The sequence below is a fragment of the Heterodontus francisci genome, chromosome 1 (genome assembly GCF_036365525.1).
Source record: "Heterodontus francisci isolate sHetFra1 chromosome 1, sHetFra1.hap1, whole genome shotgun sequence".
In the NCBI taxonomy this organism is placed as follows: Eukaryota; Metazoa; Chordata; class Chondrichthyes; order Heterodontiformes; family Heterodontidae; genus Heterodontus; species Heterodontus francisci.
The window spans coordinates 181,482,893-181,499,023 of record NC_090371.1 but is presented as its reverse complement, the minus strand read 5'-3'; the positions used below and the strand labels follow the sequence as shown (position 1 = coordinate 181,499,023).

Sequence of the window (16,131 nt, the reverse complement as noted above, 5' to 3'; positions counted from 1 at the left end):
AAAACGTTAACTCTGCTTCTCTTTCCACAGATGCTGCCAGAACTGCTGAGTGGTTCCAGCATTTCTTAATTTTAAACTGCTGCTGGAATGAAGAAATTACCTGTTTAAAGAGATCAGCAGTGGCTGGAAAACATTTGCATACTAAGAGACAGTGCCTGGAGACAATAGAATGGCTCCCTGATCCAACTAACCCAAATGGATTTTGATCACCAGGCAACAAATGTGAAAGAGAGCCAGCATTCCAGGGTGTCTGCTAAGATGGAGAAGTCACAAATGCAGGAGTTAGTTTTAAAAAAAAACTAGTCACATGACTAACCTGCTGGCCCAGGTTTTTGATTTTGAACTGCTTACAGAACAGTTTGGGTCAGATTGCAACTGAACTTGGAAGAAGAGAGCCTCTCTCCTGGCTAGCTCGCTCTCTCTCGCGAATCTCCAGATCCACTGAAGTCACTGAAACCTCAAGAGAAAAGACTCCTACATCGAAACAAGTTTTGAAGCATGCACTGGGCCCCAACGAAATGGCAAGACTTACCAGCAATCAAAGACCCTACATGGAACTCAAAGGACGTTAAATAAATCCCAGCTATTGCCTCAAACTTTTCCCCTTTATTCTTTCTACTTTCCTGTCTCTATCAGCGTGTGTGTTTATCGCTGTATGAATGCTAGCGTGGTCGCATCGCGTATTTGTAGTCGTTAACTGAATTAGAGTTTAAGATAAATAAACTTCCACCTTTCTTGTTTAAATCTAAGAAAACCTATCTGGTTGATTTCTTTGCTTTGCAATTGGAAAGCAGTGAACAAGGATTCACTGAGGTGGGGCTAAAAACACAATGTTTTAAAAATTAAACCTTGTTACGGTCAAACCAGGCAAAGGCTGAGAGGGAACAAAAACAAGAAATGCTGGATTCACTCAGCAGGTCTGGCAAAGGCTGAGAGGGACCTCCTTGATCCCTTTCTCACCTGGTCCTAACAAAACTAACATTATAAACTGGAAGAAAAAGACTTAGTAGACAAATGGAAACGTTTTAAAAATTTACAACGGCAGAAGCTTTTATATTGGGCCTGACTTTAACTCTTCTCAACAGGCCTGAGTATTGGGACAAGCTGTAGACCTGAACCCTTTATGTTGTGAAGCACAGAAAGAATGTTATCAAAATTGTTGAGAGCAGTCACCCTTTAAAAAAAAACATTTTCAAAGCTGCCTAATCAGTAAAGCTATGTAGAAAAATATAATGGGGTTTTGAAAAAAATGGGTACAATAAACATGAATTAATTCCACCTGTTTGTCAAAATCCCCATTTTCATGCTCCCAGCTCCCTCCAGCTAATTTTGGACTGAACAAAAGATAACAACCCTCGCCAACGGTGACCCGGCAGCTCTTAGCATTTCAGAGTCAAGTCACTCTGTTGTGCAGCTGTCCCCTAAGCAAGGTCCAACCACCTGCAAAACAGCCATTACACGGCATTCAGGAATCAGGAACACAACCAACAGATCCAGAACATCGAACTGATTCAAGTTTCAGAATAAGGTCAGAAAAGGTCTGAGAAAATGCAAAATCCTTGATTTTCCAACAGTTAGACCGACATCAGATCTGAAACAATTACAGCACAAGCAGATATCCATTGCTGAACCAAAAAACATAGCATAGAAGAATGGAAAACTTTGAATTAGTTACTGCAACAGCAGGAAGGAAGGGCATATTTAAAATCAGGGGACTCTCAGAAATTGAAGGATTCTCTGGAACTCTTGTGACACACATACACAAGTACTTTGACCACAGTGGCGCAGTGGTTAGCACCGCAGCCTCACAGCTCCAGGGACCCGGGTTCGATTCTGGGTACTGCCTGTGGGGAGTTTGCAAGTTCTCCCTGTGTCTGCGTGGGTTTTCTCCGGGTGCTCCGGTTTCCTCCCACAAGCCAAAAGACTTGCAGGTTGATAGGTAAATTGGCCATTATAAATTGTCACTAGCATAGGTAGGTGGTAGGGAAATATAGGGACAGGTGGGGATGTTTGGTAGGAATATGGGATTAGTGTAGGATTAGTATAAATGGGTGGTTGATGTTCGGCACAGACTCGGTGGGCCGAAGGGCCTGTTTCAGTGCTGTATTTCTAATCTAATCTAATCTATCCCATAAGATTCTTAAATTAATCCTCATAATTTAAAAGGCAATATACAGCAGATGCTGGAAATATAATGTATAAATAGGAAATGCTGGAAATACTCAGCAGGTCAGGCAGCAGCTATGGGGAAGGAAACAGAGTTCATGTTTCATATCTGTGACCTTTTGTCAGAAATGGAAAATGTTTGGGATATATCAGGTTTTAATCAAGTATAGAGGCAGGGAAGTGGTGGAGGGGGATAACAAAACAGAAGGACTGAGATAGGCTGGAAGGCAGGAGTAATTTAAATGACAAAAGGAATAATAGGCAAAAGAGGTTGGCAATGGGAGAAGTAAAGAAGCGAAAGTTGAGTTTAGAGGAAATAAAAGCAAAATACTGCAGATGCTGGAAATCTGAAATAAAAACAGAAAGTGCTAGAAATATTCAACAGGTCAGGTAGCATTTGTAGAGAGAGGAGCAGAGCTAACTTTTCAGGTCCATGACCTTTCATCAGTTCTAATCTTTGCCAGTTATGATGAAAGGTCACAGACCTGAAACGTTAACTCTGCTTCTCTCTCCACAGATGCTGCCTGACCTGCTGAATATTTTCAGCACTTTCTTTTTATTTGAGGAGTTTGTTCTAGCCATAGTCCCAAAGGGCCATGGGCATCTGTCCCATTTGAGAGACGGTTGATGATGTACAGTTTGAAGGTCATCACTCCATAAGCCTGGGGCAAGGTGAGGAGGCAGGCCTCCATAAACTACCACAGCCGGTACGGGGATTGAACCCTTGCTGTTGGTGTCTTTTTGCATCACATGCTGTAAATGGCAACAGCAGAATCATTACCAGCACCTGCTGTCAGAAAAAATGCCATCCTCATAACTATTTATTGTTTATGTTTTGCAAGATAAAAGGAGAAGTGCATCTACAACAGCTCCTTCATCAAGATTGAGAAAGTTACAGACAAAAAGCACAAACCAGAAATAATGATCTTCTGCTAAATAATTCTAACCGTTCAACCAACGCAGGAAATGGGAAGATTGGCCCAATGGTTTATGTTTTTTTGATTCAAAGCTCTGTAAGTACCAATGGCACAAAGCTCTTCCATAATATTCTTAGAGTAAACAAAATATTTCCACTATTTATATAACAGAACCACTTTCATGATCCAAAGTGAACTTGCCTGTCCAGTCAATACAATTAATCTTTCCCATTGTTACCATGCTTCAATTGGACCACATACAGCTTGGCCAATGCTATACATTTAACATCTTAGCAGTGGTAAGAACACCTGAATGTGTCATATTCAGAATTGAAACAGGTAGGAGGAGGTTATAAGGAAGTAACACAACTGAGTTTGGATAGCATCTTAAATTCACAGCAACATTTGAATGGATTTTAAATGTCATCCACCACCTAAGATTGTATTAATACCATTAACTTCCCCATCTGCATTTATATACATGTATTTAAAAGATATTCAACTGGGAAATTACTAATGACTTACCGATATGCAGAGCTTCCCCAGGTCCTTGTGCTGTGGAAAGGGTGATGTCAGTGAGTGCAGATTACAAACATTGTGACGTAAGCAAGTGCAAATTTATCAATTATGATTGGTAGTAGGGCATTACATGGTTTTTTTTTGCAGTCAGCTGCTGCAGGGTTAATCATAAATTTGTGTGAATTTTTTTAAATATGTATATATATATATATACATATACACACACATATATACACATACACAAATAAATATACATATGTATATATACTGAGTTCATATTCACCTTTTTGTGGTTCTTGTACACATTTCTGTGAGCAAATCCTTTTCCACAAAGTTTGCATTTGTAGGGTTTGTCCTCGCTATGTATAATTTTATGCGCAGTCACTTGATCTAGCCGTTTGAAAGATTTACTGCAGACCTCACAGGTGTAAGGGCGTTTCTCTGTGAAGAACGAGCAGCAAATATTAAACTGTCAGTTTGTAAAGAAGGAAAGATGAAAGGAACACTTTATCCACTGAGGGAATCTTGCAATTAAGTCAACACAATTAAGATTAAACCAATTAGAGAGACAGCTGCATGCCTTTTTGAATTACGTGCGTCAAATTGCTTTTTTGTAGGAGAAGCTTGGATATATCGCCGGCAATTTGCACATCTTAAAACCATCTCTTCTAAATACCAAACTCTGTTTAATTAGCTTCAGTCAAAAGAGAATGACTTCAAAGAAAAATAGCTTCACACCATGAACATAAATCGGCTCTTTTTCAGATTAAGGACTGTTAAGCAGCTATGACAAATTTTATTTTGTGCTACTTAATTACCAGGAAAGCAGGTCACTAGGAAGGCCCCAGAAAGTGAAACTTCATGCTATCTGCTTCAGCAAGAAACTCCAGCTTGCAATTACCTGAATGGGTAATCATATGGCGCTTCAACTGGTTTGCAGATATGAATTTTTTGTCACACTCCTGGCAATTGAAAACCTCGTGAATCTTGAAATTTAAAGATAAACGGTGATTACTACATGCAAAGAGAATTCATTGAAAATATCAGATCAAAGACACAAATCTTCTGAGGCTGCTTTGAGAGAGTTTAATGACTTCTCTGCCTCAAGCCAAGTTAACATTTACAGTTGCACTGTAATTGCCTTCCTAATAATCGAGACAGAGTATAATTATGAAAATAAAACCAGACATTTAAAAAATAAAAGTACAATATTAGAACTCCATGTGGGAGGAGGGACATCAGTGGTATATAAAGGATTTTGAGAAATATAATTCAAGAATATCAATTGAGAAAATTAGGGTTAGAAATATTGAAGTTAAACTGATTGCAAGAGATTTGTTGACCTTAAAGTTCAGACTCATCTTTTAACCAGAACTTGTGCTAGTTATTATTTATTCTGTGTCACATTTATTACTTTATTCTGTAACTCATCATATTCTGGATTTTGCTAGAATGAATTTATGATGCTGACTGCCTTATAAAGCTAGAATTATTTAACAATCCTGGCACAAAAAAATTTCATATATTTCCATCTATAAATCTGTACTGCTCTGCATATTTGTCACTATAATACTGAAAAAAAAACTATAAAAGACACATTGATGTAATGCCTATGAGTCTCTTTGAAATATCCAAAACTGCACTGAACTGCAGTGACTGTTAGGTAGGCAACAGCATTTCTGTGCCTTTATAAATGGAGTAGAGTACAATCTTAATAACATTACAATAAATGTGTAAAAACAAAATGGAGAATTCTGTGCCGTTTTGGGGACTACATTATAGAAAGCACATGAACACAATAAAAAGTGTACAGTGCAAGTTCACAAGGACAACAGCACGAGTGGGAAACAATAGTTAAGAGGAAAGACTTGAGATATTGGGATTATGCCTACTGGAGCAGGGAAGATGAAGGGGAAATATTGCGGGGTTTTTTAAATTATGAAGAATTTTGATAGCGTGACTAGGCTGGGGAGCCAGTGGTGAGGAGTCATCGACTTAAAATGGCCACTATGAGAGGGTGAGGTTAGAAGAAATGTTGTTGTTCAATTGGTTGTTGAAGTACAGAATACTTTGTGACAGGAAGTTGATGAAGAGGCCATTGCATCTTTCAAGGGAAAATTAGATAGATATTTGAAAGAGTTACAGGAGTATAAGCAAAAAGCAAAAAAGATGGGGAGAAAGCATAATACAACTGAAATGTGTGGTTCTTTAAATTTCGCTTGAAAATTTTATTTCACTATTTCTGTAACTGATAAAATCTTAATATTTTCAACATTTATACTAACCATCACTAATGCCAAGCTAAAATCAGAAATTAATGAAAACAAAGCTAAAATTAAACTCCACGAAGTGATAAACATTTTACTGTACTTCAGAAAAATCACTAATTGCTATTTTAGCCATGATGTTAAATCTCTGATGTCTGGCAGTATTTTTAATCAGGCTGTCTCAAGCAACTTTTCATTAAATCCATATAATTATACCATGTGCTATGGACAGGAACAGCTGTATGAAGTTCATACAGTTCTCACGCATTACACATAATAGATTTACAAAAGTTCCTCATATATAGAAGCTTTAGGGCTGAGTGAGCCAAACTTGCATTAATATTTTGAATTGTCATGACATTTCATGCTCCACGGCCACTGGATTTCATACATCAAACCTAGAAAAGATACAACCATCCTATTTAATGAGACTCTAAACACCTTAAATAAAGGAAACAGACAAAAATAGGCAATTATTTCATGTGATGCAAATCTAATGCCAGAAGTAGAGTACATTCAACTCATGAAACACAGCTACACAATGCAGTGAACATTGTTAGTGAAATAATCACTCCTGAAACTATTACTATAAACCTGTCATCTATAAATACCTTTACACAAGTGGCTATTTTTAATACAATTTCAAGAGCAGCAGCACTCTGGATTCCTCCAACCACAACCAACATTTTAATTCGGATGGACTAAGTGAGTTGCAGCTGCACTTCTGCGGCCACCTGCAGCCTCCCACTTTCCCCTAACCTCATATGGTAATCAAAACAGGACAAGGGCATAGCAAAGGGAGGCGAGACCATTTTGGTAAAGAGATAAATGTATAATTCCACAAATATGTATCTATATAATATAAATAAAGTCTGTAGTGATGGAAATGGCTAATTGATAATTTTGCACTTCTTAATTCATCCATAATACTGTCAGTGAAACAAATCGAATAATGTACTGAAAGATATGCCTTCAATAAATGAGATAACACAAGCAGTTACCAAAAAGTTTTCTTGTCATAATTTTTATTTTTATTAATCTTAAGCAACAGGACACAGGAAGCAGCGGGCCCGATTTAAAGGGTGTGCGGCAGCCCATTGCTGTAGTTGCCATTTGTTTCAATAATGGAAGAAGGGCAGTGGATAGGGACCCTGTGCCAGGGTCGCCCCCACCCCCCGTTTCACAGATGGCTCACTTGAGGTGCTGCTGGTGTGGGTGACATCATGGAGAAATAACCTATTACCTGCCAGCAGGACATAAAGGCCTGCAAGGCAGATGAAGGATGCATAACTGAAGGTGGCTCATGAAGTCAGCAACAGAGGAGTGGTGAGGAAGAACTGGGTCCAGTGCAGAAAATGATTCAGTGACCTGCTTAAGCCTGGCAAGGTGAATCCAAAGATAGACCCAAATGGCATGCCTCCTGGTCAGCAGTCACCAGAATGCAAAAAAAAAGGACATCCTGAGGGCGCATAGAGTTCTTCTGACCATGGAAGAGACTTGTGCACTGCAGCACTGATGACCCATATGCATAGTCCATAATGCTTATAATATTGGACAGTCGGCTACAGTGAAGACTGCAACATCTTATGTGAATGAAAAGCTGCAAGAGGTAAGGGAGAGAGGCATTGTCCTCATGGCATTTCTCTTCACCTTGCAGGCCAAACAGGAAAACAAAGCCAAGGAAAGTGAAAGGGCATGTTTGGATGGTGGGGTGTCCCAGCTCATGTCACGAATACATTTTGAGAAGCTGGCCCTTGATCTGGCCGGAGAGGCAAGCCACTGGAATGTTGGAGCCAGAGAAACCTGGGGTCAACATAGACAGGGTGACAAGATCTTAACATCCCCAGAATCAGGATGCACGGCAATCCTCCCTGTGCAATGAGATGTCAATGCATAAGCTGTCATCTCACTATTTTAAGCAGCAGAAGCATTCTCATGACCATTTCCTCTTGTGTCACCCACAAAGCCAGCTGCAGAGGGGTAGGAGGTGACACACTGCCAACATGTTCGAGAGGACTGGAAGAGGAAGAAACAACACAGCCTGCACCGTCACATCTTTCTTGCGCACCCTCCACCAGGGCAGAAACTCATACCTCAGTGGGTCCTCACGTTATCAGAAACGTCACAGGGTGAAGCACACATCATATCAGAGCAGGAGTCGTTGGGGGAGGCAGAGTCAGCTGTGGGTAGTCATTCTTGGAGGATGGAGGACAGGTGCAGCCCTGCTCAGCAGGCAGAGATGCAGACCCTGGGAAGTCATGAACCTGGAGAATCAGCGAGAGATGTGTGCCCACCGGGGTTACCTGAGGCATTGTATATTCATGGGATGAGAATGGAGGAGTCCATTCATGTCACGCACTTCACAATGTCTCAGTGCTTTGAGCGCTGAGTGTGGCCAACTCATGGAGAGCCATATGTAGCATCACTCTGACTGGATGCAGGAGCATCATACTGACATGTGCAGAATGCATGCCGCAGTCTGTAGCATTGACCGGTCAGTGGTGCAAAGAGAAGCATGGAGCGGATGCCAACTGCGCTCCTCCTAGCTGTGTTTTTTCAGCGGTTCTCCCTCTTCAAGGTCCACACCTCTCTGCAGTGCATGTTATGGAGAGCTCAGCTGATCACCACAATGCGCGAGACCCTTGAAAGTACTGGAGAGCATCACCTGATTGGTCAAGGCACCCGAACTTCATTTTCATAAGGCCGATGGCCTGCTCAATGATGACCCTCGTGATCAGGTGGTATTGGTTGTACTGTCTCTCAGCCTCCATGGCAGGGTGACGCACTGCAGTCATCAGCTATCTCTACAAGGGATAAGCCTTATCTGCTAACAGCCATCCACAAATTTCTAATGGCTCCAAGAGCTGCGGCACCTGTGATTGTTGGAGGATGAAGCCGTTGTGGCTGCAACCAGGATGGCAGGCACACGCCTGTATAAAGGGCTTGCTGTGGTCAGATACCAGCTGAATATTTAGGGAGTACAATCCCTTCCTATTGAGGAATCGCCCTGGCTTGTCAGTTGGTGCCTTGATGGCCACATGGATGCAATTGATGATCCCCTGCACTTGAGAGAATCCAGAGAGGGAGGCAAATCCTACTGCCCTTTAAGCTTCAGTGCCGCTATCTGCCTTGAATTCAATGTAATCCCGTCCTCTCTTACAGCATCCGTCACCTCCATGACGCAATGATGTGTTGCTGCTGGTGAGATGCCACCAATGCCTGCTGCTGCTCCTTGGAAGGAACCAGTTGCAAAAAAGTGCAAAGCCACGGTGACTTTTACAGCCATGGCGACAGCTTCAGTGAACCCACTGGATGACCCTCAACGAGGACACACAAGTCAGCAAACATCTGCTTGGACAGGCGCAGCCTTCTGCGGCAATGACACTCCAACACATCCAGTTAGCTTCTCCTATGGCAGTAGACGTTCTGCTGAGTGTATCACCTTTGTTGCCTTGCTGCCCCTCATTTCTCACCACACACCCCTGTTGCCCAGGAGTCTGCCTCTGCTCCTGCAGATGCTGATCCTCATCACTAGTTAGCCCTACATCAGAGTAGCTTAATCCCATTTCCTGTTATGTCCTTCCTTCCAATCGGAATGTGAAGTCTTCCTGAATCCTCCTCTTATGAACCCATGAAGCCTGTATGCAGAAGGACCAGTCCACCCCCAGCCCCCAAAGCCACTCCCCCTCCCAAAATGCCCTTGTCCAGAGTTAAGAGATATTGCAGGTAATTCTCCTGATGCTGTCCAACTGTTTGCCTGTGAATGAAGGCCTTCTCTGAGCCTTCCCTATTTATTGGTAGCTTTTGCTGCTGTCCCGCCTTCCTGATTTGCTCCCTGCTATGTAACCACCTCCTCCTCCCTGTCGTGCTGGAGACCGTGTGTGGATCCCATGCCTTAATAAGAAAATTCCAAACTGGCCCTTAAAGTAACTAACAACCTTAACAAAACATTTATACATTTCAGGTGGGTTGCCTCTATCCGCTCTCCTCAGAGCCTTTTATGCTTTCAGGATTCCAGTTTTGCATCAGGAAACTAGCACACTTACCCAAGGGGTGAATTTAAGCATCTGTCTGCCTGCATTCCTATCCTTGTATTTAAATAAAAATCCCAGGCTTTATGTCTGTGACCATGATACACAATGCCTCATCAACCTAACCTCTCTGTAGCCTCTCACTCCAATAACCCACAACATCTTCCTCAATACCTCTCCTCTGTTACCCAACACAGTGGGCCTGCCCTCCACTCTTTCCTATTGGATCAGAGCCACAACATCTCCAACAATGTCTTCTCCTTCCTGCCCCCATACTATTAACTATAGAGTCCCCAAAGATCTATTCCTAGCTTCATTCTCTTCCTCATCTACATGCTGCCTGTTGATGATATCATTCAAAGAAATGGGATTAGCTTTCACATGTACACGAACAACAGCTAGTTCAACCTCCACAACCTCTCTCACATCTGTACTGTCAGACTGCCTGACCAACATGTAGCCTTGGATGAGCCATAATTTCTTCCAGCTAAACGTTGGGAAGACTAAAATCATTATTTTTGGCCCCTACACAAAGTCTGTACCCTTGCCACCAATTCCATCTCCTTCTCTAGTTACTGTCTCAAAGGAAACCAGAATATTCGCAACAGCATCATTTTATTCAAACCCAAATGAGTTCCTCACCCAATATCCTCTCCTGCAGAAAGACTGCCTACCTCCACCTCTAGATCATTTGCCTCTACCCCACCTCAGCCCATGTTTTGCTGAAGCCCTCATCCACATTGCCTTCAGATTCATAGACTAATACAGCACAGGAGACCATTAGGTTCATTATGCCTGTGCCAACTCTGAAAGAACTATCCAACTACTCCCACTCCCCTGTTCTTTCCCTATAGCCCTTCAATTTTCTCCCCTTCGAGTATTTATCCAATTCCCTTTTGAAAGGTACTATTAAATCTGCTTACACCGCCCTTTCAGGCAGTGCGTTCCAGATCATCATGACTGGCTGCATAAAATCATTTCTCATCTCACCTCTGGCTCTTTTACCAATTACCTTAAATCTGTGTCCTCTGATTACTGACCCTTCAGGCAGTGGAAACAATTTCTCCATATTTATTCGATCAAAACCCTTCATGATTTTGAATGCTCTATTAAATCTCCCCTTAACTTTCTCTGCTCTACTCAAAGAACGAACCCATGTTTTCTAGTCTCTCCTCATCCCTGGTATCATTCTAGTAAATCACCTCTGCATCTTCTCCAAGGCCTTGACATACTTTCTAAAGTGTGGTACCCAGAATTGGACAGAATATTCCAGCTGGGGTCTAACCAGTGATTAATAAAGGTTTAGCATAACATAAGTTTCAACTACTCAAATACTTTAGAGGTCCATCTCCCATCCTCCACCCTACAGAAACTTCAGTTCATTGAAGACTCTGTTGCTCATTTCCTTTCTGCATGAAGTCCTGCTCACCATTCATCTCTGTCCTTACTGACTTACATTGGCTCAAGGTCCCCTAATGTCTCCAATGTAAAATTTTTATCCTTATGCTAATTCCTTCATGGCTGTGCTCTTCACTATCTCTCTAACATTCTCTAGCTCTATAAATCTTCCTAACCCTCACCAAACTTTGTATTCTGCTGAATTTAGACTCGTGTATCTATTTACTTCATATCACTATTTGCAGTTATGTCTGCAGCCATCTACGTGTCACACCCTGGTAGTCCATCCCTAAGCCCTTTCACTTCTCAACCTCCCTGTACTCCTTAAAACCTATGTCTTTGACCAAGCTTCTGATTACTCCTCCTAATGTCTCCTTTGACTCAGCATTCGTTCTCTTAAGCACCTTTGGACATTTTTTCTACATTACATACTGTTTATAAATGCAAGCTATTGTTCTTTGTTGCTAAATTGATGCACCTGTACGACTATTTATCTTGTGTGTCTGAAACTTCATTTGAGAATGCTGATAAGGTTAATATAGACTCATGTCCCAGTTCGTTATGTGGTTCATTTATTTGAAAAAGCAATCAAATATTAGGGGGAAATAAGATCAGCTCCCCTTTTTAGTTGGAAGTACTTCTGTAATAGAAAACAGAATAAAATATAACAATTACCTCCCTTTCAGCCACCATTACAGTTTACCACTTCAATTTCCACAGCCACTCAACAAACATGGAAAAAAGGAGACAAGTTAAAACTTGTCTCTGTGATGACATTTGGTACATTTTCCATCCTATAGTCACTAGTATCACTTACTGTTCCCTCCCACATTACCCTCCCTACCACTCACTAACTAACTCCCTTATCTGAGAGGTCTCAGCCCCTGCCTGCCACTTCCCTTCTTACCCTGCTCTACCGCTCACTCCTGGTACACCATGAACAACTCTGTGGGAATTGCACAGGTAAAGTAATATAGTGGTTAAACATTAACTTCGTGAGGAAAGATCTAAATGACATTTTACAAAAGAAACCTGCAATTACTTTATGTACCATCTTTTCTTAGTGTCAAAAGAATCCAATGAAACAATGTTATGAATGTACTTTTTGAACAAAGAAAAAACATCACTGCTTTCTAAAAACTGGTTTGATCTATGTAATCGCTGGGGAATCTGAGAAGTTAAATGCATTTGCTGTCTGTAAGGATTTATTTTCACTAGTTGACAGAAAAAAGAAAATCAGCTTGTCTGCACGGTAGAGTTATGATCACTTATTTAAAATGGTTTATTTGTGGGTCTTTGTTGTAGCCCCAAATTCCAAGACCAGATTTAAGTTTAATACCACCATCTATATTTTCATTATTTGGAATATTTCCAATAATAACTTCCCAATACATTTTGATTGTTACTTTTTAGTCAAACCTGAGTCTGTTTTAAATCCTTAAATTTCACTGAAGAATCTTAGGGGAATGCTTACAAAAATCTTTTCGGGATGTCTGACAGACTGAACTTCACTAACACATCATGGTAAATCAGGAGGATGGTTTGCATTCTGCAGCTCTCTGCAGTCTCAGATGCCACCATTACCTGTTTGACTGATTTCAATATAGCATTGAGGATTACCACAGGAAAAGAGTGCTTTTAAAACACCCTACCCAATGTTTCTCAAAGATATTCTAAGAAGAATGTGACAAACGTGCAGCAGAAAAGGAAAGTTTCCAATAAAGGTTCAGGTTTAAATAAAATAGCTTTACATAAGTTCTCTATTGCAGATCAGGTTACAGAAACAACATTCATTGCATGATTTTTTTGGCACATGACATTCTATAATATCTAAATTACCAAAGTGGTTCATGAAAATAGTAATAACCTTTATTGCTTCTAATTTTTTTTTATTCGTTCTTGTGACGTGGGCGTTGCTGGCTAGGCCGGCATTTATTGCCCATCCCTAATTACCCTTGAAATGAATGGCTCGTTAGGTCATTTCAGTAGGCATTTGAGAGTCAATCACATTGAATCACAGAATCGTTGCAGTGCAGAAGGAGGCCATTCAGCCCATCATGTCTGCACCAACTCTCCGAAAAAGAGCAATTCCTTCAGTTCCATTCCCCCGCCTTCTCCCCATAACCCTGCACATTCTTCCTTTTCATATAACTGTCTAATTCCCTTTTGAATGCCTCCACCACATCCTCGGGCAATGCATTCCAGACCTTAACCACTCGCTGTGTGAAAAAGATTTTCCTCACGTCACTTTCGCTTCTCTTACCAAATACTTTAAAGCTATGCCCTCTCGTTTGTGATCCTTTCACAAGTGGGTCCAGTTTTCTCTATCTACTCTATACAGACCCCTCATGATTTTGAATACCTCTATCAAATCACTTCTCAGCCTTCTCTTGAAGGAAAACTGTCTTAACCTCTGCAATCTATCTTCATAACTGAAATTCCTCATCCCTGGAACCATTCTTGTGAATCTTTTCTGTACTCTCTCCAATGCCCTCATATCTTTCCTAAAGTGCAGTGCGCAGAACTGGACGCAATACTTCAACTGAGGACGAACTAGTGTCTTATACAAGTTCAACATAACTTCCTTGCTCTTGTACACTATGCCACTATTAATAAGGCCCAGGATACTGTATGCTTTATTAACCGCGCTCTCAACCTGTCCTGCCACTTTCAATGACTTATGCACATATACACCTAGGCCTGTGGGTCTGCAGTCACATGTAGGCCAGATCAGGTAAGGATTCCTAAAGGATATTAGTGAACCAAATGGGTTTTTACAACAATCATCAATGGTTTCACGGTCACCATTTGACTAACTTTTTAATTCTGGACTTATGAATTGAATTCAAATTTCACCATCTGCTCTGGTGGGATTCGAACCCATGTCTCCAGAGCATTAGCCTGGGTTTCTGGATTACTAGTCCAGTGACATTACCACAATGCCACCACCTCCCCACCTCCTTCTCATGCAAGGAATGTTTCTAAGCAATCTGCTCTAAACACAATGTTGCCATTAGATATGGTCTCTACTGTACAGAGGGCTATTATGCATTTGGAAGCATGACAGAGTTTGGTTTGGTTGATCCATACCCACAACCACATGGATCAGTGCCTTCAGTGTCTCAAATTATCACAGAGAGAAATAAATATGTATGACATGATAGCCATTACAGAGACATGGTTGCAAGGTGACCAAGACAGGGGCCTTAACATTGAAGGGTATTGGACCATAGAACGATAGAAAAAAGTTACAGCACAGAAAGAGGCCATTCAGTCCATCATGTCTGCGCTGGCTGAAAAAACTAGCCGCCCATTCTAATCCCACCTTCTAGCACCTGGTCCGTAGTTTTGTAGGTTTGAGCACTTAGGGTGCAGGTCCTTCTTCTTGGCATTTCTTCACGGACAAAGATTTTGGGAAGGTTTAGTCATCGGTTGCAGGCCCACTGGTGGCTAGTCAGCCCTATCCATGACCGGCAAATTCTCCCACAACGGGTACAAGTGAAGGTGTAGTCACTGCTGGGAACAACTGAATCTATCCTTCTCCTCTTTTTCTCTTTCATGCTGGTTCTTCACTCAATCTTAAAGGTGTCTGTAGGCCTCCTGATGTAGCATCTCCAGGCATCACGATCTATGGCCTGCGCTTCCCACTGGTGGTGGGAGATGTGGCACAGAGAGAGGGACTTCTTCAGGGAGTCTTTGAAACGTTTGCATGGTGCCCCTCTGTTCCTTTTACCCATGGTCAGCTCTCCATACAACACGAAGGGCAGGCGACTGTCATCCAACCGGGCAACGTGACCCGGCCAACGCAGTTGGCTTTGCAGGAGGATGGCCTCAATGCTGGTGATGTTGGCTGTTTCCAGGACTTCAATGTTTGAGATGCGGTCCTGCCAGCAGATCTTGAGGATGCTGCGGAGGTAGCGCTCCAGAAGGCATACATCACGGCGGTATAAGACCCATGACTCGGCGCCAAACAGAGGATGGTGAGGACTATGGCTTTGTACACTTTAACTTTGGTCTGTGCTCTGAGGCTGTGATTGCTCCACACATGTTTGTAGAGTCTGCCAAATGTACTGTTTGCTTTTGAAAGCCTATTGTCCACTTCCTTGTCAATGGTGGCATCAAACGAGATGATGCTCCCCAAATCAGTTAATTGCTTGACGGCATTCAGCTCGGTTCACTCGATGACAACGCTTGGTGGTCTATATTCTTCTTGGGGTGCAGGCTGATGCAGGACTTCAGTTTCTTTAAACTGATTTTTAGTCCAAAGAGTTGTGCCGCCTCGGAAAAATATGTTGTTATAGATTGCAGGTCTGACTGACTGTGGGCCAGGAGAGCACAGTCATCAGCGAAAAGAAGTTCACAGATGAGTTTTTCTTGTGTCTTTGTGTGAGACTGAAGACGCCTGAGGTTGGAAAGGCCTCCCTCAGTCCAGAAGCGTAGGTAAACACCCTCCTTAAGGTCTTCCGTTGCCTGCTGCAGCACTGTGCTGCAAAAGTTGGCGAATTCGGTAGGGGGCAGCACACATCCCTGCTTCACGCCAGTGGAGATACGGAAGGGACTTGAGAGGTCCCTGTTTTGCCAGTTACCTTTTAAATGAGTTGAGGGTTTCTGCCTCTGCCACCGATCCAGGCAGTGAATTTCAGACACTCACCACCCTCAGGATGAAAAATATTTTCCTCCTGTCCCCTCGAATCCTTCTACTAATCACTTTAAATCTGTGCCCCCGGTAACTGACCTCTCCGCGAGGGGAGACAGTTCCTTCCTCAATTAAGTCACCCCTCAGCCTCCTCTGTTCGAAGGAAAACAACCCTAGCCTATCCAATCTTTCCTCAT

At 42.0% G+C, this 16,131-nt stretch overlaps 1 protein-coding gene across 2 annotated transcripts in view; it reads right to left on the bottom strand.

Annotated features, from left to right (window-relative positions):
- prdm5 (PR domain containing 5) overlaps positions 1-16,131 on the bottom strand; it is a 342,995-nt gene that overhangs the window by 239,027 nt on the left and 87,837 nt on the right. The window contains exons 9-11 of one of the 2 annotated variants that reach the window (XM_068039250.1): positions 4,504-4,588; positions 3,886-4,043; positions 3,609-3,638 (exon numbers count right to left, since the gene is read on the bottom strand). In XM_068039250.1, coding sequence (XP_067895351.1) covers positions 3,609-3,638; positions 3,886-4,043; positions 4,504-4,588 — 273 coding nt within the window. The remainder of the gene's footprint in view (positions 1-3,608; positions 3,639-3,885; positions 4,044-4,503; positions 4,589-16,131) is intronic. The other variant, XM_068039260.1, reaches the window with a different exon arrangement.